Source organism: Lissotriton vulgaris, chromosome 3_2 (assembly GCF_964263255.1).
Source record: "Lissotriton vulgaris chromosome 3_2, aLisVul1.2, whole genome shotgun sequence".
Taxonomy (NCBI): Eukaryota; Metazoa; Chordata; class Amphibia; order Caudata; family Salamandridae; genus Lissotriton; species Lissotriton vulgaris.
In genome coordinates this window covers 60,523,088-60,547,316 of record NC_141690.1, presented here as the reverse complement: position 1 = coordinate 60,547,316, position 24,229 = coordinate 60,523,088, and the positions used below count along the sequence as shown (strand labels likewise).

Sequence of the window (24,229 nt, the reverse complement as noted above, 5' to 3'; positions counted from 1 at the left end):
AATCATTATATGTCACACGAAGTTGAACAGTTTGAATTGTTACTGGTCCTCATGCTAACATCTTTCCATCAACAGCTTTTACAATTTCTGGTACTTCTTTTCTCAAACATGGGTTATGCATTTTTTGAGCTGTTGCTAAATCTGCAAAATTTCCGGTGGCTTCTGAATGCAGTAACATCTGTACAGATTGTTCTTTGTTATTCAAACAGATGTGTACTGGTAATCAGAAATAAATCTTATAATTGGAGGCACAAGAATTTACAGAATGGAAGGCAAGTGTACCCAAGAAATTTCCTCCAAACATCTTGGGTCAATTAGTTTCCATCACTGTATGTACTGTGGCTCTCACTTTCTTAGAACCCACATTCTTAACTGTAGGCTTTACAGGACACTCTTTTATGAAATGATCCTTGCAACCACAATAAAAACATTGTCCATTCCGTTGACGGGTCTCTTTCTTAGTTAAAGGTTGTCTTATTCCAATTTCCATGGGCTCTGGTGCGTTCTCATTTGTCGTCTGAAGTCTTGATTTTTCTGGACGCCACCCTAATTTCTCCGGCCGTTTACGTTTCCCCTTTCTGATAACCGATGATCAATACGTAATGTAAGATTGATTAGCTCAGTACACTAACTGGGTTGGGGGATCTATTTGTGCTAAGATGTTCTTTAAATCATCTTTTAGTCCTTGGTAAAATAATGCTGACCTTTTTTCCTCTGGCCAAGATGTTTCATCCATTAAACGATTGAACTGAGATAAATAGGTAATAAGGTCTTTGTTTCTCTGTTTGAGCTCCAACAATTCTCTATCAGCCGATAGCATTACTGTTAGTCGATCGAATACTTTTTCAAATTATTTCACAAATCGTTGCCAATTGTACAACAGAGGCCTGTCTTGGCAAACTAAAGGAACAGCCCAGGTTGCAGCATCCCCAGACAAATAAGAAATTAGGAAGGCAATTCTAGATTGTGGGTCAGGAAAGGTGCTAGGTTGACACATGAAATGTAATTCTATTTGCATGAGAAATATTTGTACCTTATTGGGGTCTCCCGAAAAGTGTTCAGGAGCTGCTAAAGAAATTTTTTGTTGGAATATTTACCGCAATATTGGTAGGCGGATGGGGATCAGAATGAGATGGAGGCATGGCACTATGTTATGGAAGTGGAACACTGGCCCTTTGATGCTGCAGCTGATCCACCTTATCTGAAAGAGCTGCTGTTGCAAGCTTTGCTTCTACTAAATCTCTTTGCATCTGCGTGATAACTTTTAAGAGATCATCTAAGGTGGCCATTGTAAGCCACGTACAGATCGGGAGGAATAAAATTAGTGGGCTCACTATAATGTCAGAGTGGCCGTTCTTCCTCGGTATCTGTACGCATTGAGACAAGACCCACCTCCTGGCACCACCAACTCTGTTTACTATAACAGTACAGAGTATTAGAGTGGCCAAGTGGGGGAAGGGAACGGGAAGGGAACTGTGGAGAAGGAGATCTCCAAAAGAAAAGCAAAACACAAAGAAAAATACAAAGAGGAGGAATAACTTGAGGAAGAGTTGTTTATAATAGTCACTTTTAAAGTCTCTAATAAAAACTGTAGTTCTCTATTAAAACACACCTACAATAGTAGTAAACCACTTTACTGATCTGTAGGGATCCTCTTATTTCACATGAAGTAATTCACAGACACGTTCAAGATCTGAAGTGTTAAAATCCCAACTCGTAAGAATTTCCATCACAAATCATAAACATAGGAAAATGAATCACAGTTTTAAAAGAACAGAACAGATCAAATAAAATATTCCCACTCAATAATTATGTGGTGTCCAATGAAGTGAATGATTATTTTAAAGTAGTATGCTAAAAGTTACCCTACAGAGTGCAGCCTACTCTGCCAAGCGTTCTACACAATTTCTACAGAACACAGAAAAACTCAAAGACATGCGGGCGCTGGCAGCTGGACACGATACAGAAGATATGCACTGCGGGAGCCGGCAGCTATGTAAGATCTGTAACTCTTCAATGCGGTAGCTGGCAGCTTGACAAGAAGTGAAAAACTCTCACTACCACCCAGGAACAAGGAAACTCCTCCAAGCTACAGGAGAAAGCAGACGCAAACACAGGAACTTGCCACAACAAAAGAAGACCACGCTCCCAAACGCGGAAGTGATTCAGAGCCGATACCCACGAGACAGAGCGCAATCAAGCTCCAACATGGCAAGCATCCAAAAGAATAGTGAGCGCCGAGGGCTGGGCGTGTCTGACTATATAGAGCAGCCACACTCATGCCACACCCTAAATGGCTTCAACTAAGGACTATGTGAAATGTAGTCCAAAGGTAATGTAAACAATTAAACAAAATTAAAAAGAATTATGAAAACATAATAACACTAAACAGGAAAACACAACAAAAGATAAAGAAAAACACGAATGCTGCATACCAGAACAGCTTACCAACTGACATACCATTCCCAGTTAGCGATGGGATGAGCACTGGCACCACCAGCGAGCTGAAAGGGCTGCAATATGTGCTTGACCACAAAGTGCTTTAGCACAAAATTAAATACAAAAAGAAGTACCCACCCTAGAGATGCGTTGGGGTTGAGTGGGCCTTAGACCCCCCCTGATCCTGACATTAGGGACTTTAACAACATATTATTATTACGACTTTGGAAGAACCTCCCAACAGAAGAGTTCTTCAACCTGTCTTCAAGTGTATCGATCTCCCTAACCGCCCACTTATCGAGGGACAAACAAATTAAGAACTATTTAATGTCCAAATTAATTTTCAAATTATGACTACACACCTTAAATGGAAGATTGGCAGAAGATCAGCTAACTCAGCCTACATCTATTTCATCAAACTATAAGAGCATAATTAATTACACTTTACCGCATTATACCTAATTTTCCTTATGCAAGGACTATTGGATCCTTTCAAGAAAGGACAGTGAGAATGATTTCACAGTTGCCCACAAAAAACCCAAAACAATAATGATCTCTTACAATAGAAAAGCAATGCTAGGTGGACACATTTCAAACCTATGACAGAATGCGAAGTCTTCAAGATTATCGCAAACTTGAAGCCCACATTCCATATTACTGATACACTCTCCTCCACCCTAGTACAGAACCTCCAACATATCATCTCTCCATTTTGATGATTTGGACCAAATTCATCAACGCCTCTCTCTCATCTGGCTGTGTATCTGAATCCCTTCAACTAGGCTAAGTCGCACCAATTCTCAAAAAAGCAGGGGCTGATCCTAACAACCTCAATAACTTCAGATCCGTCACCAACCTTCCTTTCCTAGCTAAAGCGATCGACAAGAGCGTCCTATTCAACTCAACCAACACATAAACAAATTCAACCTCCATGACACCTTTCAATCAGGATTCAGGAAAGGTTGCAGCACAGAAAGCTCTATGCGCAATATATCAGATGACATTCTCAGAACATTAGATGAAGGTGAATCCTGCCCCCTAATCCTACTCGACTTACCGTTGGCATTCCACACATTAAATCATCAGCTTTACTTGAGACACTCGCACTGGTATCAATGGCACAGTCTTGAGATGGTCCGCGTCCTATCGACAACATTGTTCTCAACCAATAAAGATCCACAGTTGTCTCTCTCTGCCGGCACAAGTTCCACAAGGGCTACCACAAGGCTCAATCCTCTCTCCGGCCCTATTTAATCTCTTTATGGAACCTCTCACATGTAATTCTGAACCCAGTGGGGGTTAAATATCACCTATGTGCTGATGACACACAACTCCATGACAAAATAACATCACTCAGAGACCTCTGGCATCTGAATGGTACACTATACTAAATATAAACCTGGCTAAACACCAATCACCTAAAGCCCACCAAGAATGAACTAATACGCTTTTTAGATAAAAAAATTAACCTTTAACAATTTAAGAATGGCTCGAGAATTTGGATGCCCTAAACTGTTCTCTTTCACTTTCTAACTTCGTAAATTCCCTGGGAATCACCCTTGACAAATACATGTCAATGAAGGAACACATCAACAATTCATCTAAAGGAGCGTTCTGTACACTAAAACACCTCAAGAAAATTAAACTGTTTATTTCTTCTGACTATCTTAATCACAAGTGTTAGAGACTGCTTTTTTCACCAAACAGGAACCAACATTGTATATGTTATTTTAAATAACAAGATACACTCTGAGATGCAGGAATCAAGTCAGGAGTGAAACTTTGTTCAAACAAACAAGTAACAAGTGTCAAAGACACATCATTAATCAAGAATAAAAACTTGCCATCTAGCAAATATTAAATCACTGCGATTCAAAGAGTGAGAGAAAAATGGAATAGCAAAATGCAAAGAGACAGTATAACCTTATCTAATAATAAATCAATCAGCTAGCTGGGAGCACCTCATCGTGTAAAATACTGTATGAGTAGATCAATGAGCTGGTCAGTGGACATTCCTTTTAATGAGGAACAGGTGACCACAGAATCAAAACATTAGCAGGTGTTTGACCGCAGAACATAACAAAGGCTGGACATTTTATTAAAAATAATTTGTGTCACTTCTTGGAAAATGAAGAAAGCGGAAATTACAGAAAGGTAGAAAATGTATCAAAAGGTTAGAATGTATTTTGAGCCATGTTGCTGTCTTAGTTTCCAAAGCTAGCAAAACATCAGGTGAGAAGTTGTGGAAAGTTGTAGTTACCCCCCACCTCTACTCTTAGCCCATCTTGTTCTTCTAGATGACAGAGGTTCCTGTTTCTTTCTTCATGATCTCGATGTACAGTAAGATGTGCATGCAGAGGACAGAGGCTCGGGGACTTGTTTCTTAGAAATGTAGTGACATGAGGTTATTGTCCTTCATAGGAGTGATACATCTGAGGTTACAGTAGGGCGAGAGGCCTACTACCTCTGTAGATGTTCATAGCACTGTGGACAATTTTAACACAACCCTGTCCATGGGCTGGCAGGGACATTATGCTTCAGAAGTGGACAGAATAGGCCTAGGGCACTATAAGGTAAAACTAGTCCCTGGTTCACAAGTCCTCTCAAAACTTAACTACAGCAGTGCCATAATCACTGGGGCTCTATAACGTCACTCGTGTCCTTAAGAGTAACTCTCAGTGTTGCTGCCAGACACATCGCAGGAATTAAATGATAAGATCACATCTCACTGGCTCTCAAGAGTCTCAATTGGCTTCCCATAGAAATAAGATGAGTTTGCTAGACAACTTGAATCACCTATGAAGCCCTTCATACAAAACCCCAAATACCTAGAAAACAAACTATCCAGATAGGAAAAGATTGGGCTCTGAGAAGCTCCAACTCACTTCTTCTCATACCTCCATGTCTAAAGAAGAAAACATCCCAAGTGCGCTCTTTCTCTTTCTTCTCTTCAACCCCTCCTTTTCTAGCTTCAGACAAGACCTTAAATCTCATCTGCATAGCAACTACTTTAACACACTCACAAGTTGATCATCGTCCCCATGAAAGATCCACCCCATCGATAGGGTGCTTCGATGCAGTCGCCTAACTCATTCAGCTTTTTAATTGTTGCTAACACCCCTACCTTAATGTTGAAATGTTCTATACTTGTTTGGACTTTTTGTGACCCCCACAAATCTTCTCCTGTAGTTCTCTTGTACTGATTCACATAACCTGTACAGTGCCCTGCTACAGTGGGGTCTAACAAGTGCTATATTAAACCCAAATATATAAAACCCAAATAAATAAATATTATTACACTTAAATTGGAACACTCACTAGTCTGAAAATCACAATATAAAAAATTCCTTCACCTCGCTAAGCCAAAGAGCAAATAAATGGAATAGAAGTTCCCAATCCAAAATAGCCCAGCTAAAAATGTTAAGGCTCGAAACTGAGAATAGTTATGATCAAACTACGACAGACTGGCTCAGAAATAGGGAACAACTTTTGGTGACAATTTTCAATTGTATCTTCATTAAAAGTATCAACAGGGTTTCTTCATATCCAAACAGCACTGACATACTGATTACTTTAGCTAAAAAGAAACACTGAATGCCGATAGGAGCACAGTTAAAAATCTCAAGAAACCCATATTGACACCTTCAGATTAAGGTGGAAAATGTAAACTATAGGAGGACAATAAAAGAAATGAAGAGGAGTTCTCAAGAAGCAGCATGACTCTAGCTGTATACAGCAATCAAAGCAAATAATACAAAACTTTTCAGGTCAATACTCGGATACAGTCTTGGGTCTCACTATCACATGTGAATATTTCATACCATATGAAATATAACGTACTTACAGTGACAAACTTTATTCTAATAAGTCATCTTGTACCTTTTGTAGTGCTGTTACGCTCTAGCTTATACACGCACCCCTACATCCACAGGCCAGGCGTGGCCTGCGGGGCTGAATAAAAGGGGGGCGTGCGCTTGTGCACGTCACTTCCGACTAGCACGGTGTGTGGGTCTGAGTCGCTGATGCTGCGCGATCTGCCCCTGCGTACGCGACTGGGAGATAGCAAGGCCTTCCTACGGCCCAACACACACCAACACTACATTGGCGACGAGCGGAGGGGGCCCAACCCTCGCCCGTACACCAGAAGCTTGACGGAGCTGTCTGCTCCTGTCCGCGGTGCCTACCGCGTGTGCACTAGCTGCTGCACCTGCCTCATAGGAGCCGGCGCGCTCCTTCTCATTGTTTCCCCCCTGCCGGGACCTGGTTCTTCTCCCCTCTGCTGCTCCGCGGGAGGAGTGAACGCCACCGCTGGCTGCCACCGCACCGTCCGCACCACCAACGGCGACAGGGTGCCGTTTACCATGCATCCCCCGTGGTCCGCGGTTTTGCCGCACCCCACCATTTCTCACGCATCTCGCGTGTGCGGCGGGAAAACACCCTGCTATTTCCCATGCATCTCCCGTGCAACGCGTTTTTAGGCCTGCTAAGGCCTGAAGGACCCTGGTTACGCCTGGACTGGCAGCTGCTGGAGCAACCGTGACCCGGCAGGAGACCCCGGAGGGGCCACACCTCTCCCATCACTGGCTGGCCGCGAGACACGTGGTGCAGGTGGAGGACGCCGCTCTACTGCCACGAGGGTGCCGTAAAAGGAGGAAAAGAAGGGTGAAGCCCAGAAAAGGTACACGCGCTGCCGCCGCCTGTGAAGGGACGAACCAAACCCGGGGCACACTCTCACCACTCATAGAGGGTTCTCCGCCATGGGGGACGGCGATGCACCAGCGCCAGTCATCAACATTCCTTTCCAGCACCCCGCAGCCGGGGTACTGCCACCCTTCAGTGAGGCGATAGACCCGTCCACGGCCTCGCCACGATGGAAAATCTGGCTTGAAAGACTAGAAAACTACTTCGTGGTTACGAGGGAGACGGATGACGCCGTGAAAAGGTCATTACTACTCCACTACGCGGGGGATGAGATCTTTAGACTTTTCAAACACCTCCCTAACACGGTCGCAGCCGACAGCTACGTCGCCGCTGTTGCCGCCCTCAACGGCCATTTCGATCCCCAGTTGAACATGGACTTTGAGGTATTCAAGTTGGGGCAAGCACGTCAACGGGACGGGGAGTCAATGGACCAGTTCCACACCCGCGTCAGAGAGCTAGCCAGTTCCACCGATGAGGATCAACCGAGGGCCATAATGAGACAACTTATTCAAGGGTGTCGGGACAAGACACTGAGAGGACAAATCCTACGCAAACCATGGATTTCTCTAGAAGACATCCTTATCCTGGCCAGATCCCATGAGCTCTCAGACGTCAGAGCGACGGCTATGGAACAGGCCCTACACAAAGCCCCCGTCAAGACGGAAACCATCAAAGTGGAACGCGCAGACGCCGTGCGACCCCGACCACGTGGTCGGGCACAGAAAGGATACCGGAGAAACTCACCTCAAGCTCGTTGTGGGTACTCCGGCCATGAACCACACGCATCAAAGGACTGCCTGGCCTAGAGACAAACATGTGCGAACTGTGGGATCCCAAACCACTTCGCGTCAGTCTGCCGTAGGAAAAACCAGTCCAAGAATCCCAAGAAGTCATGGACGCCCACAAAAGCAGTCGGTCAGTTGTCGCTAACCGACCCGCCCCTGGAGAAGACAGAGAAACACTTACCCACGATCTATGATGACTCGGACTCGGAAGATGAGGAGGCATACGCCATCTCTTTTGCCCGGGAACTTAAGCAAAGACGACGGCCACAACCGACATGCGTGGTGCAAATGGGACAAAACGAGGTGAAGGCCATCATTGACACGGGTGCCACCGTCAATGTCATGGGACTACAACAGTTCAACAAATTACGCCCACGGCCCGAGGTTCTACGGTCCAAAACAAGAATCTTTGCCTATGGAGCGGACACACCGCTACCTCTCAAGGGAAAAATCATAATACCCATCCAGGCGGACGAGTCGGAAATAATGGCAACAGTCCACATAATTGACCGGGAAGCTGACACCCTGCTAAGTAACCACACTGCAGAGGACTTAAAACTGATAGCATTTGCCAATCGCATCCGAGCCCACCAAGTGGATGAACTGCTGGAACGATTTCCTGAATTATTCAGAGGACTAGGGTGTATAAAGTGTGACCCCATCAAACTCCACATTGATAAATCTGTCTCCCCCACAGCACTGCGCCACCGCCGGATTCCATTCCACCTCCGCTATCTGGTGGAGAAGGAACTTGAAAAACTTGAGAACCTTGGTGTCATCTAAAAGGTAACGGGACCCACCCCGTGGGTCTCGCCCATGGTCATTGTAGAAAAGCCCAAGCAGCCGGGCGAAATTCGCCTGTGTATCGACATGCGATTGCCAAACACAGCCATCCGGAGGGAGAGACATCTAACGCCCACAATGGACGACATAGTGGCCGATGTAAACGGATCGAAATGGTTCTCGAAAATCGACCTCAATGCTGGATACCATCAATTACCCCTTGCAGAGGAGAGCCGTTTTATCACCACATTCAGTACTCATCTTGGCCTCCGGCACTACAAACGCCTCAATTTCGGCATATCCTCAGCGGCTGAGGTATTCCAAAATACAATCAGAGAACTCCTATCTGGACTGCCTGGGGTCATCAATGTCAGTGACGACATTTTGATCCACTCTGCCACCGCGTCCGAGCACTACAAACACCTTCTGGATGTCCTGAAGAGACTGAGCACGTATGGAGCGACACTCCACAGAGACAAATGTCAGTTCTTTTAATCCTCGATTGAATTCTTCGGCTACGTTTTTAACCAGGAAGGAATTCAGATTGACCCGAGAAAGTCCAAATCCATAAAGGACGCCACAGCGCCAAAATCACCAACGGAGGTGAGAAGCTTCCTCGGGATGGCCACATACTGAGGCCGGTTTATACCGGGCCTAGCCACCCGAAGTGAACCCCTACGGGCGCTAACCAAAACGGACGCCACGTGGCAGTGGGGCCTGAAAGAACACAAAGCATTTCAGGGAATTAAGGATGCCCTCCTGGAGAATGCGACACTATCCTACTTCGACCCTGCAAAACGTACCGAGGTGATAGTTGACGCCAGCCCGGTAGGTCTGGGAGCGGTCCTGACCCAGGAACACGAGCCCGGCCAATGGACAGCACTAGCATTTGCCAGTAAGGCCTTGACCCCAACCGAGACCAGGTACGCCCAAATTGAACGAGAGGCTCTCGCCATCAAGTGGGCCTGCAGTCATTTCCACCTATACCTACAAGGCCACTCGTTTGTCATGGTCACAGACTGCCCCACACCCACCACCACGCATTGAAAGGTGGGTGATTCAGCTCCAATCGTATGGAATGGAGGTGGTATATCGACCAGGGGCCAAAAATCCTGCTGATTACCTGTCGCGCCACCCGCTACCACAAGAGCCTGTGTCCACAGATGACGACTGCGAGGAGTATGCCCAATAGGTAGCTCTCACATCATGTCCCCAATGCATGACGATTGCTGAAATCAAGGAAGCAGCCGCTGGTGACAATACCTATATGAGGTCACTGCAAGCCGTTCAGGAAGGGTCCTGGGCTAACTACCTACACCCACCCAACACCTGGACCGCAGCAGATAAAGAGGCCCTCATGAAGATCTGGCATGTCCGACATGAACTAAGCGCCACGGAAGAAGGTGTGCTGTTAAGAGGATCACGCTTGGTGATACCGCAGACCCTCAGGTACCGGGCCACGCAACTTGCTCATGGTGGCCACCAAGGCACAACGAAAATGAAGGCGTGCATGAGGGAGAAGGTGTGGTTCCCTGAACTGGAAAACATGGTGGAGGATTATGTAAAGAGCTGCATGTCCTGCCAGTTGACGAGTGATCCTGAGAGACCGGCTCCGATAATCACGGAAGAAGCATGCACGACCCCATGGGCCAAGGTCAGCATAGATTTCGGGAGCTTCCCGGGGGAAGGACATACATTGGTGGCTATCGATTCGTACTCAAAGTACCCGCTAGTTGGGCCTTCACGCACGTGGGGCCGGCACTAGAAAAGATGTTCTCCATGTTCGGATACCCTGAGGAAATACGGAGCGACAACGGACCACCATTCCAGGGAGCGGAGTTCGCCACATTCCTGAAGACCCGGGGCATCACACACCGACGCATCACACCTCAGTGGCCACAAGCTAATGGGGAGGCAGAAAGATTTATGCGGACCCTCAATAAGATGTTCCGGATAGCGGTCGTAGAGCAAGCCGACCCTGAACAGAGACTGCATGACTTCCTACGGGAGTATCGAGGAACCCCTCACTGCACCACCCAGAGGAGCCCTTGGACCCTCATGTTTCAAGGCCAACGCAGAGATCTCCTTCCCGTCGCCCCGGGGGCGTTGCCGGGCCTGAACAACACGGACGATACCCAGGAACGGAGACGACCAAACAATCAGCGAGCGAGCAGGCGCCGGAGAGCCACACCAAGGCGACTGTGCCAGGGAGCTCAAGTAGTCATACGAAATAGACGCCCTGGAGGAAAATTCCAAACTCTCTACGAACCGGGCCCATGGACCGTAACAGCCTTGAAAGACACCATGGTGACTGCAAGAAAGGAGGGGGAGGAAGTATCGAGAAACACCTCCTGGTTCAAGGTGATATCCCCTGGGCCGAGATCAAATCTAGAAACTGCAGATGTAAACAGTGAATCGCCTAGAACCATGACACACGAGGATGAAGGCAATTCATCAGCAGGGACACGGGAGGCGATGCCTGAGCCAGGGTGCGGATCCCTAGCTACGTCAACCCCCATCAGGGACACACCCCGCACCATAGAACGCGGCAGAGGCAATGTCCCGAGGTACAACCTGCGGCCCAATCCACCCCCAAGTCAGAAGTTAAAGGACTATGCCTGTCAGCTGAGGCCCTGAAGCTGCCACCAAGGGACACGCAAGTACAGAGACACCATGTTTTGAACTTTAAACTCTTTTGTACCAAATGTTTGGACACTGTGAAAAGTTTATATAGTTGGATAGAGATGTAGTGCTGTTACACTCTAGCTTATACACGCACACGCACCCCTACATCCGCAGGCCAGGCGTGGCCTGCGGGGCTGAATAAAAGGGGGGCGTGCGCTCGTGCACGTCACTTCCGACTAGCACGGTGTGTGGGTCTGAGTCGCTGATGCTGCGCGATCTGCCCCTGCGTACGCGACTGGGAGATAGCAAGGCCTTCCTACGGCCCAACACACACCGACACTACACCTTTGATCTCCCTAAATACACTAATTTCTCATTCAGGGTCATATAAGATAGTCATTACGCTTGTCAGAAAAACCTGATCCTCAAGAGCAGCTGGCCCAAATTGAATACCTATCAATATCATAAAATTAAACCCTAATTTATGGAACCAACTACTTTACAAGTTGTTTTTTCAAATCTCAGCAATGGCCCGACTTCCTCCTTTACGGAACGGGGTGATAATATACCCAATTAATAAAAAAGAGGCAAAAGATAAACCCAAAGACTTATCATCTCATGGTTTTTCTAGATTCCGAAGGCAAGCTTTCTTGGAAATACTTAATGGATATATCTACGCCTGGACAACAAACAACAACTTACTTGCACTTAATCAGTATGGCTTTAGATCCAGCTGCTCTGTGATCAACAACATTGTTTGCCTTAAACTACTAGTCATAGAACATTAAGAAGAAACCTTATGCTATATGTATGTTATGTAGAATATTCTTGAGTTTTCGCACAGTCAATTGAAGGAAGTTTTGACAGAAATTATTGAAATGGGGTATTAACCACAGGCTACTATATTTCTTGATATCACTACATAAAAAACCTGGCTACAAGGTAAATTGACTAAAAGGTTTATTTTGCCAAAGATTATAACTCTAAACGGTTTCAAGCAGGGTTGCATTTTGCCTGCCCTGCTTTTTCGCTGTATATTTTAGATATAACAACACATCTTGAACACCCCAGAGGTCTTGCACTAAAGCTGGGGAACAATCCAATCACTTACTTAGCATACGCCATTAATATAAATATACTTTCACTAACATCATTAGGTCTGCTAACCCAGTTACTTAATTTGCAGGATTTACATAGAAAAAATTACCTAAAAGTCAACTTTGAGGAGGCAAAAATTATATTTTTCAGCAGGTCTCGGAAAGGACTAAGACAAGGCAAAATGAAATTACATCTGCCATTGTATTTTGGCCAATTAAATTCTTTTAGGTATCCCAATTATGAGGAATTAATAGGAACTGAAAGATCAAATGCAGTTTTGAGCCTTGCACCTATAAAAAGTGATAACAGGTAATAATCTCCTGCCTCTTACTACTTTCACAAGCATCCCTTCTTTAGAGCGCAAGGCCTTGATACGAAAGAGCTTGAACAGCAATAGTAGGATTATTGATTTGACTATCTTACAGTCATATAAACATGCAGACTATATATTTGATACATACACCAACACTATTTAGGGAAACCTAACCTGTCCCATGGAGCCTACCTGGAAAAACAAGTATTTAAGATTCCGACTCTTGTGTATTCCAATAGCCCAATTCCAAGGCTCATGGAGTATACAGTGCTTCTCATCATTGACTTGCAGACTTTGTGGATATAAAGATGAAACAGTCGGGCATACCATATGGCTGTGCCCACTTGATTTAAGGAAAACATATTTGAAGGTGACTTTTACAGAAGTTCACAGTTGGGGCGATCAGAAAAGCATTAGGAAACTGCTTCTCACAAGACTGTGAATTTATTGGTAGATTGATGGACTTTTTAGACAAAGCTTATTGTCATCTGTAGAGAGGTCAACTTGAAAGTTTATCGATGATTACCTTTTACCTTATCTGTTGATGTTTTTATCATAATGATGCTTTACCCATTTTTTTATTCGGATTGTGTTATTGTAATTATTATTTTACTATTTCTACACAATAAATTAATGTTAATAAAGCAGATAAAATGTTATTTAAATTACGAGCCATCCGCATTTAATCAGTATGCTGCCATCTACTAAGTGTGCTTTGTAATTGCTGTAATATTCATGGGAGCTGCATATAGTCATTAATGGTACAGGAAATGTGTCCAGGTAATTTAATCATTTCATTGTATCAGATTGTGACGTCATAAGGGATACCAGTAAAATAATGATACTCCCTCGGTGCTTCCATAATATACCAGAGCAGTGTTCAAAGTGGCAGTACGCTGCTTTGTTATATAGGGAACTGCTTAATGTACCTGGATACAACAATCATATGGATGACAAATTTGTCTGGGTATTGCCCATATGTGCCAAGAGATTTATTATTGTGCCTTGATGGCGCGGTCATATTGAAAATGTCCTTTGAGTGCCTGCCACAGACTGAGATGCTGCTCAGTATGTCTCGGGTGCTTTCATCACATGCCTATGTGTTGCCAAGGGTTCTGGGTAAGTCCTTCATTTTCGTTGATTCTGCTCCCAGTTCATTGTCCGCTGCGCCATCTGATTCGATGCTGCTTGGTATACCTTGGGCATTCCAAACAAATGCCTGACTCCTGCCATCAAATGTCTTGGGCGAGGTCTTCCTATGCCTGATAATTGCTCGATTTGTCTTAAGCTCTGCAGTCGTGTGTCTGACCGTCATCCTTTTTGCCATTGGCAGTATTGTTGGTATTGTCATGTGTGCTAATTCTGTAGAAATGTGATTCTACCATAGTATTCCTGCTCAGAATCCATTCGCTGCTGCGTTGAATGTGTGTCTGCACCTTCTGTGGGGCAATTTATGCCTGGTTGCAGCGTATTGTACCCCATCAGATCTCATCACATGCCTGTGTGCTGGACAGCGGGCCTACTTGCTGCTGTCACAAGTGCTTCAGTAATGTTCTTTGGGTGCAGGGAGCTATATGGAGTCAAACAAAATGTGAAGGATGATCCCAAGGAACGTTTCATTGGGCTGCTGCTCTTACTGTGGTTTGACTGTTCCTGTGTGGTGTATCTAATGTACATAGGCGTCTGACAGAATATCAAGCTATTTACATATTGAGCCTCTCCCCTATTCAGGGCCAGGGGCGTAACACAGCCTTCCTCTCCAGCAACCAACCTCCAACCTCCAGGGGGCCCCCTCAGCACCGCACTTCGGCAGAAGAGCTCCACGTTGAGTCGGGGTGGGGGGCCCTCCACGTACCGTGCAGGGGGGGGGGCCTCAAGTTTTGTTACTCCTCTGTTGAGGGCAACTGCAGTGCACGGATTTTAGGTACCCTGTGCATTCTTATATTATGGCGCTACCACTCCCTACACAAGGTTCATCAAGACTATTTTTAGGTCTTTTCGTTTATTGGAGTGCGGAGGCAGCCAGTGGTGGTGCCGTAAGACATTCGTTACCAGTGGGTTTAATGCCTCACTCAGCCTTGCTCTCCCCATACTGTGCTGTCAAGAGCCAATGAATTGTGTGTTGTACAGTCCAATTGTCATTGCATTCCTGGATTGATGATTTGGGCCTCTCACCCATCTGTCCCTTCCTAACTCTCTCAATTGCCAATAAAAGGCAGCTAGGGTGGAGAACTTGAAAAGAAAATGTGGTCTGTGACACAAGGGTCTTACTGGCAGGGTTAGGGGTCAGAAAGCTACAGCGGTCTCTGTTTCGTACTTGAGTGTCCAAATTTCACCCACCAGATAGACTATATGCACCGCACTTACTCTTCTGTCATACATTATTGGAATGATGAAGGGAAAAGATGCCTCGTAATAATGCATCTGATATATATATATGTGTGTCTTTCACTGTAGGCTTCCTTCTCCCAGCCATCCAGCTGCCCCGGACGATCACATTAAAGAGCCGTTGGCATACATGAGAAGGGCGCAGGTGAGTTCTTGTTATCTTTAATCTTCTTACGTTTTACATGACGTAGACTTTAAAGACTGGGTCCGGCTGTAAACAAATTATTAGATACTTGCATTTCTCCTTGTGCTTTCTTGGTAGTGTTTGCTATTTATAGCCAGTTGGGTATATAATAACAACATTAAAAATGAACAGTTTAGCAGCTAATTGCAAATTGGCAAGATGATTCAGGAATCCCCCTTTTTTTCAGTATCAAGCTTTTTTATTATACTAGTCAGAAAGGAACCTTGTAATTCAAAGTTAAAATATGCTTTATTCGATCTTATACAATATAAAAATCATAAAAGCTACAGTTTAAAAAGCAAACAGCAAAAACCTTGTACATACATAATATCATTACAGTTCATCATTCTCATGTAAAAAGTACATAGCATCATTAATCTCATTTCTATCTTCGGCGCAATGTACCTAAATTTAGGACATACACAGCTTCTTTCACAGTTAGTCGGGCGTCCCTAAAAACTGTGCGTACTACATCAATTTTCTTTTTGACTGAAAGCAAAAAGTCAATTTGTTTTTGCTATGTACAGAATGTTATTACATTCCTTCTCTTTAGTAAACTCTTTCAGAAGCCAATCATGAGTAGGATACTATACTCGTCATTTAGTTGTTGTAAAAACAGATAAGCTGGACGATATTGCTGCCAGTGCCCTTGTCGCAGGTATTGTTTTAACCCTTTTGCACGTTCATAGCTATAATATTTACAAAATAGTTTAGTATGGATTGTAGTTTGCTGGGAGACATTATCACAAGGGCAAAGGGCCAGTTTTCTCGACCAGTCCTTTTTATTTGGAAAAGTTACTAGCCGATGAAAGGATTCAAATCTAAACCTTGTTAATATATATCTATCGAATCCATTTAAACAACAGCATAGGTATGGTTGCATCCTATGATTGGTTAGCGTTATCTGGTGTTGTATCACAGATCTTTTACCCAGCTCCCCGGTTAATCTTATCTCCTCAAGATGGCTCATACATGTTAATTTCAATGCCCTCCTAGATATGGCACAAATGAGCTCCGGATCTTCATAGAGCTCGGGTTTATTGAGGTCATTTAGAAACTTTCTTATATAGTTTAACCATGGGATATTTCTAGACTGGTCAAATCTCATAATGTCCTTAATTATTTCTCGGTTTAGGCTCAATGCCTCCGACGTCCAAACTCTGTGCCATAGAAGGACTGGCTGCATTTTAATAAGGTCGGTAATATGCTCAATTCCCAGTTCTGCATGGCAGTTAAAAATGGACGTGCTTTGTGGGACGGCAAGAACATATCTAAGAAACAAGTTTTCAGTTATTTGGATTGCCGCCACGTTATTAAAACCCCAGATGCCCGCCCCATACATGGCAATACTCCTGCATTTTGCTATGTACATTTTTAATAATATGTCGGGAGGTCTTTTACCCAGTTTACGTGCAAAATTCATTAGTGCTGCTATTGATCTTTTAAATAAAAGTGTCCTACTTCTAATTGCCGGAACCCAGGAACCTGTTCCCTCAAGCAAGACGCCCAAGTAAGAAAATGTTTTCGTGGATTCAATATTTTCATTGCCCACAACTAGATTCTTCATTTTACGATGGCCTCTTCCGCATTCCATAACAAATGTTTTTTTGGCATTGAGTTTTAAGCCCCTATATGACATATATTCAGTATATGTAGTGAGTGCACGCTGAATTCCAATTTTTGTTCTGGCCATTAACACCGCATCATCCGCGTAGAGGAGGGAGACAACCTGCTTATTGTTGTATCTTGGGCAATCTATAACGCTTGACCTCAACTTTTCCTCCAAAGAGTTGGTATATATGGAGAAGAGAAAAGGGGCCAGGACGCAGCCCTGCCTGACTCCCTTCTCTATGCGGAATGATTTGGTGCACTCACCCTTTAAGCCAAACCTCACTTTAGCTGTCGCTCCTGTGTACAATTGTTTTAAGAATTGCACTATTGCAGGTTCAACTTGTAAGTCCTCCAGGGTACACCATAGTTTCTTGCGCTCTACGCAATCGAAAGCAGCCGTGAGGTCTACGAAGACTACGTTCAGCCGCCCCTTTTTAACTTGGGTGTGCTTCCCTTGGAGAAGAATAAAGTTTAATCTAGGCACTTCAAAATTAGTGATTGTGCTTTCATTATTATATTTTTATTGGTAAGCTCCGGGTTATTTGCCCCCCATCTGACTCTAAAACCATTTTTGCGGGACAATACTAGATCTTGGACCCAGGACAGACGTTTTATTGTCGACCCAGTGCTATAACCAGTCATCAGTAATTCCACACTAAGGGGTAAATGATCACTTAGTACAACTGGGTGGATCTTGAAACTTTTGACCAAACTAGCATATTGTGCTGACATAATAATAAAATCGATCACTGTTCTAAAATCCCTGCCGATATATGTAGGTTCAAAATTGTTGGATGGTAAGCATTTAGTATTAACAAAATCAAGGTCTAACATTGCCATTACCTCATTGAGTCTCTCTCCCTTGGCCGTATGCACAAAGTGTTTGATAGATCCCCGTTCATCATTACAGTTCTTTCCAGATATACAGGAGTTAAAATTGCAAGCACTAACGTTAAAATCCCCCCCCAACTAGAATTACATAATTTGCTTAACTATTCATGAAAGCAGCTAAGTCCTCACTCAAGTTTAATAAGACCTTCTTATATTTATCGCTATCAATGTTGTCATAAAAGTTCACAATTAACAATTTGATGTGGGTTCGCATAACAATAGACCTTAATTGGTAATACGGGCTTGCTTTTATCATGTTAATGCACTGTGCCCTTATCATGTTTGACACATAAATACATATGCCTCCCTTACTCCTCCCGTGTGAGGACTGTATTGCAGATACATGGAAGGTTTTAAACCCATCCAAAGGCTGTTCTACTAATGACCATGTCTCTTGTAGACATAAAATGTCAAAATTTCGGACGAATTCTACCCATACGCAGTTTGTAATTTTTGATTTAATACCACTGATGTTCCAAGAAAAAATTCTTGGTACATCACTATTTTGTATGGGCGTTATTTCATTTAGTCTCTCTAGTTCTAGCGTCCTTCCTTCGTCCTGCAGTTCATTTTCCGCTGAAGTTTTACGCATAGCTAGATTCACAAGATCGGAATCAGTTCTGCTGATAACTTCCTCATGATTTATGACGGGGATGATGAATTTTTGGGGGTCAGATTCCCAATTTACCCTTTGTTCACCATTCCCTTGTGGGGGGGAAATGTTTTGGATACAAGGCATGTTATTTTCTACCTCGTGTACAACATTTTTATTACACTGATTAATGTCTATATCCCCACCTTTAATGCTGTTATAGTTCTCATTTGGGTGGTTTTTAAGTCAGTCCACGTCTTCCAGAAACTGTAATGAATTAAACCTATTGTTTATTGGGACGTTATATATCTGGTTGTACCCGTAAGTTGGGGGCCCCTGAGAATAATTACCCAAATTTGGACTTCTCCTAACTAAGGGAGGCCTATAAAAGAAGCCAAGGGGGAAGGACATTTATACGTTCCTGATTCAACTCATAGAAGCTAGTGCTGTTCAAGACATCACAAACCAGGGCTGGCGATGCCAATGTTAGAACTATACCATCTCCTTTAAAGGATTTTCTACCTGTTCCCACCCAGGCAGTTCTTATTACCATTTTGAAAGCCCCAAACATTTCTTTTGTTAGACCGCTCTTACCACCTAGATGGTGAATGGTTTTGTTCCGTAGCATAGACCATGACTCTTTATCAGTCTCAGTTAATAGAGGAACATTGGCAAGAATAATAGTATACGGGGCTGCAGCAGGCAGGAGATTTAAGATTTTCCCTTCTTCATAGACACTATGTTTATTTATTTCTGAACCATTTTGTGTTGGACTTAGGTCCCCTTTCTTTTCCTGCTGACGGAGCCTATTTCTATTTGGATGGGTATCCTCCCTTCCCATATGTGTTTTATTATGGTGTACTTTACTGTGGTCATTTCTACCTATTTCTGCAGTATTCATGGTGGTTTTATTGGCGCTTTTCCTATTTGTTGCGTCTTCTGTTACAGGAGGTCTGGGGGTTAACTCAGCTACTTTACTCAAGATAATTCCTTTGGTTAAGATCAATCTGGTTCAACCTATTCTCTATGGGGTCTAAAAGGGACCTCAGTCTAATATTTAGGTCCATAAAAAATTTCTCCAGGTCATTGGGACTGATAGTAGCTCTTTGGCCCTTATTATTTCCTTTACTGGTGTTAGCAGTTTTCCCCTGGTTTATTTTATTCTTACTTTTATTTGACCCTATTGATAAAGATATCTTCTTCTGAGTAGAATCTGTTGCCAAAGTTTGTGTGTTCCCTGACGCGTTGTGATCCAAAGGGGGTAATTTTCCTGTCAAGGCTTTTTTGGTCTTAATGCACATTTTCTTAGAGGGTAGGCGTGATTGTACGTCTAAATCATCTGACAGGATCTCGTCCCCCCCTATAAGGATGCAACCATTACTTACAAACGGTAATAGTTTTGGCGATCTTAGAAGTTCTAACGATAAGGCCCCTGCAGAGCTCGAAATTTACTACACTCTGCTAATTTTAGAGCCTCCTTGTCTTTAATTAGGGCACCTTCCACACTAGAGATTTGTTTATCAACTGCCCCAACTGCCCAAGTTAGGTATTTCATTAAGGACGTACTATCGATTTCAAGTCCAACGGGGCATTTCCTGCAGTAGATGTATTCATTTTTCTTTTTCCTATGTTGTTTCTAAAATATTTATACAATTACAAAAATATAATAATCGATATATATAACAATTTTTTATCTAGGATCTGTTTCCTATGTAATATAAACTCGAATCACAGGAACTAAAGTGAAAATAGCAATTTCTGGCTACATCCAGTATTCGTATGGGGCAAATTGATCAGTTCCTTTATCAATACCGATGGATTAATTATAGACCTTACTAGAGTCTGAAGTACCATGTCCGGAGCAAAAGACAGCAACGCCAAGAGAATGGGCCCAGCCCGGCCTCCTTCAGCCTCTGACGGCCTTGGACGGTCCCGCCCTTGTCCCGGCACGCTCACCGCATGCGTCCCGCGTAGCGAGAGGGGAGTATTCCAATAAGTACGTTGAGGCAGGAGGTGGGAGAACAAAGGGAAAAGGACACAGCTGAATATGAAAATGGGCTGCTGGTCCTCGCATTCCCCGGTGAGTTAAGGCTCCAAACGGCAATCCAAATGACCAACTGACTGCTGAGAGCTGCTTCAGCGGAGCGGGGGCAGCGAGCAGTATTTGAGAGTCCAGGCGGGGGGCGGGAGCACAAAGGTAGGAGGACACAGATGAATATGAAAATGGGCTGCTGGTCCTCGCAGTCCCCGGTGAGTTAAGGCTCCAAACGGGAATCCAAATGACCAGCTGACTGCTGCGAGCTGCCCCCGCGGAGCAGGGGCAGCGAGCAGTATTTGAGAGTCTAGGCGGGGGGCGGGAGCACAAAGGGAAGAGGACACAGCTGAATATGAAAATGGGCTGCTGGTCCTCGCAGTCCCCGGTGAGTTGAGGCTCCAAACGGCAATCCAATTGACCAGCTGACTGCTGCGAGCTGCGCCCACGGAGCGGGGGCAGCGATCAGTATTTGAGAGTCCAGGCTGGGGGCGGGAGCACAAAGGGAAGAGGACACAGGCTGAATATGAAAATCGGCTGCTGGTCCTCGCAGTCCCCGGTGAGTTAAGGCTCCAAATGGCAATCCAAATGACCAGCTGACTGCTGCGAGCTGCTCCCGCGGAGCGGGGGCAGCGAGCAGTATTTGAGAGTCCAGGCGGGGGGCGGGAGCACAAAGGGAAGAGGACACAGCTGAATATGAAAATGGGCTGCTGGTCCTCGCAGTCCCTGATGAGTTAAGGCTCCAAACGGCAATCCAAATGACCAGCTGCCTGCTGCGGGCTGCGCCCGCAGAGCGGGGGCAGCGAGCAGTATTTGAGAGTCTAGGCGGGGGGCGGGAGCACAAAGGAAAGAGGACACAGCTGAATATGAAAATGGGCTGCTGGTCCTCGCAGTCCCCGGTGAGTTAAGGCTCCAAAAGGCAATCCAAATGACCAGCTGACTGCTGCGAGCTGCGCCTTCGGAGCGGGGCAGCAAGCAGTATTTGAGAGCCCAGGCGAGGGGCGGGAGCACAAAGGGAAGAGGACACAGCTGAATATGAAAATGGGCTGCTGGTCCTCGCAGTCCCCGGTGAGTTAAGGCTCCAAACGGCATTCCAAATGACCAGCTGACTGCTGCGAGCTGCAACTTTTTAATTAAACATCATTTCAGATAAAGGCTCTGAATCATGTAAAGTACAACTGTCAGACCCACCATTTAAGCACAGTTCTGTAGGGGACAACACATGGTTTTAACCTACGATTTATCATGCAAATTGACATGTAATAGTACATCATGGAATTGTTTGCTTTTTATTTTTTTCTGTTTTATAAGATGTATATTGTGTTTTTATTTTTGAGGTAAGGTTTTTAATATTGTATGGAAAATATTTTCTGTATGTGACCATGTGTTGTTATTTTTAATAAAATAGTGGTATATATAATTTTTGAGCACTTGACCCTTTGATGGTGGGGGTGTTATGTTCTGGTGATACGTTTTTTTGGTTTAGTGTATGAATTTGGGTGTTTTGATTTACCTAAAGGGGACTATTTTTCTGACTGAGGTCTATTTGGTGCCCTACTACTTTGGTGAAAAGGGGCCCTCTCATTGTTTTGAGATTAGCTCCCCCTGAGCCTGATACACCCATATAACAGAGAGAGGGAGCAGCGTCTGTACAGGGGTGCTGACGAGTGGCCTTGCAGGCGAGTTGACTGCAGTGGCCCCCAGTAGGGCCTGTCGATGATGGTGAACTGGAAGAGCCACAACAGCGGGGGAGGAGGAGGCACCAAGACAAAGGTTCTTTCTCTAAGAGCTAACGCTACAGAGCAAGCACAATGCGAGACTAGAGAAAATATGGGCAAAACGGATGGCAGAGAAGCAAAGTTACCCTTCGAAGCACGCAAATCAACTAGAGCTGCTACCGATCCCGAGAACGCAATGGGGAACAGCCCCAACTCTGCTACCCAAACCTCCACGGACGACCTCAAGGAACTTCTGCTAACAATGAAACACAGCCATACGTCCATAGAAGCAACAATGGACGCAATGAACACTCGCATAGATAATGTCACTCAGAAACTCAACCAAAATGAGGAACGTATAAAGTAAGAGGAGCAGCGCATTTCTACCATGGAGGACGCATCCGCGGGTAGAAAAGAATAATTACTCTATATGGAGTGCCTACTGAAAATTATTGCGGCAAAAAACAAAGATTTAGAATCGAGGTCGCGCCACAATAACATTCTAATTGTAGGAGTGCCAGAGTCCACCAACACAGGCCGCATGGGGGACTATGTGGAGGGCCTGCTCACAACAGTATTCGAAAGAAGTGCCTTTTCCACAATGTTCATAATAGAAAGAGCACATCGCTCGCTGGCTGCCCGTCCCCAGCCTGGAGCTCCCGCAAGGCCGATCATTGCACGGATACTCAACTATCGAGATCGGGACACTGCTCTGAGATTAGTCAGAGAACGGAAAACACTCTCCTTTGAAGGCTTCAAACTGGCCATTTATCCCGACTACACAATGGCGGTCCAAGACGCCGGGAAAAAGTTCCTACCCATCAAGAAGAAACTATAACAGGCCAACATCCCTTATGCCATGCTGTTTCTTGCGCGACATCAGGTTACGCAACCAGGGCAAACAACATATCTTCACCAACCCACAGCACGTGGTGGACTTCATGAAAACTGCTCTCCGCATCTTTTAGCCCTTCTCACTCTAATGCAGCCCTAGCTGACATAGAATAATAATGCAGGAATAGAGATAAATTATTGCCTTGAACACCCTTTCTGCCCCTCCACAGCCTACGTGGATGACATAGAACCACGGGTCGTGGGGCCACATCAGACTGCACCAGACGCTTGTCATTGACATCCTGAGTACAACCGGGAACGGACCACAGCTATAATAATGCCACTGGGCTACACAGCCATGTTCTCTGCATGCTACCTGGATATGCCACTGGGAGGCAAGAGGCAACGATTCTGACCCTGGGCACCCTCGTGCTCTACGAGGGGATACTGCCGTGCCCTCACGCAACTCCCCAACAGGACAACCCTAACATGTTTATTGATTATTAGTTTCTTATTTTCTTTCCGAATCTTCTTTTCATTGTAGTTACTGTTCTACTGTTGACATCTCTTTGGGTGGGCGTAGACCAAAGCAGGTTTGGGCTTCTGATGTGGGTGGTAGGCAGGTTCAAACTACTGCTCTGAGGGAGTGGGGTAGGGACCGTTGGCAACGTTTTTAAAGAAGTTATACACATGCCTTACTACAAGCTACTGACTGCCTTACAGCATATATTTTGTTCGCTAATTGACGCACCCAAACCCACTTAGCTATAATGTTATCACGTGGAATGTGAGAGGTCTTGGGAACCAAAGAAACATCGACATATTCTGCCCTACCCAGATTGACATATTATACATTGTGCCATGCTTCAAGAAACTCATATGGGCCCCACATCCTCAACCACATTTGCATCCTGATGGGCTTCGTATAGATGCTGTTTGACATACTCCACCTATGCTCCAGGGAATGTGATTCCTATTAAGAAAAATAAATGTCCCATTTGTACCGATAGGAGAAATGGCTGACCCTCGGGATCACTACTGTATTACATGGGGCGACTGGCCTCTCAATCTATTACGCTTGCATGTTGCTATGGCCCTAATAATGACAACCCTACCTTTTTTAACTTTCTTTGGGGAAAATTCTAGACATAGGCTCCATTCAAGTGGTATGGGGAGGGGATTTTAACCTAACCTTAGACCCAACAATTGACAGACAACGCCCACAACCTTGCCAC

At 44.7% G+C, this 24,229-nt stretch overlaps 1 protein-coding gene across 2 annotated transcripts in view; it reads left to right on the top strand.

Annotated features, from left to right (window-relative positions):
- TBC1D19 (TBC1 domain family member 19) overlaps positions 1-24,229 on the top strand; it is a 989,099-nt gene that overhangs the window by 269,496 nt on the left and 695,374 nt on the right. For both annotated transcript variants that reach the window (XM_086964506.1, XM_086964505.1), the window contains exon 4: positions 15,202-15,277. In XM_086964506.1, coding sequence (XP_086820632.1) covers positions 15,202-15,277 — 76 coding nt within the window. The remainder of the gene's footprint in view (positions 1-15,201; positions 15,278-24,229) is intronic.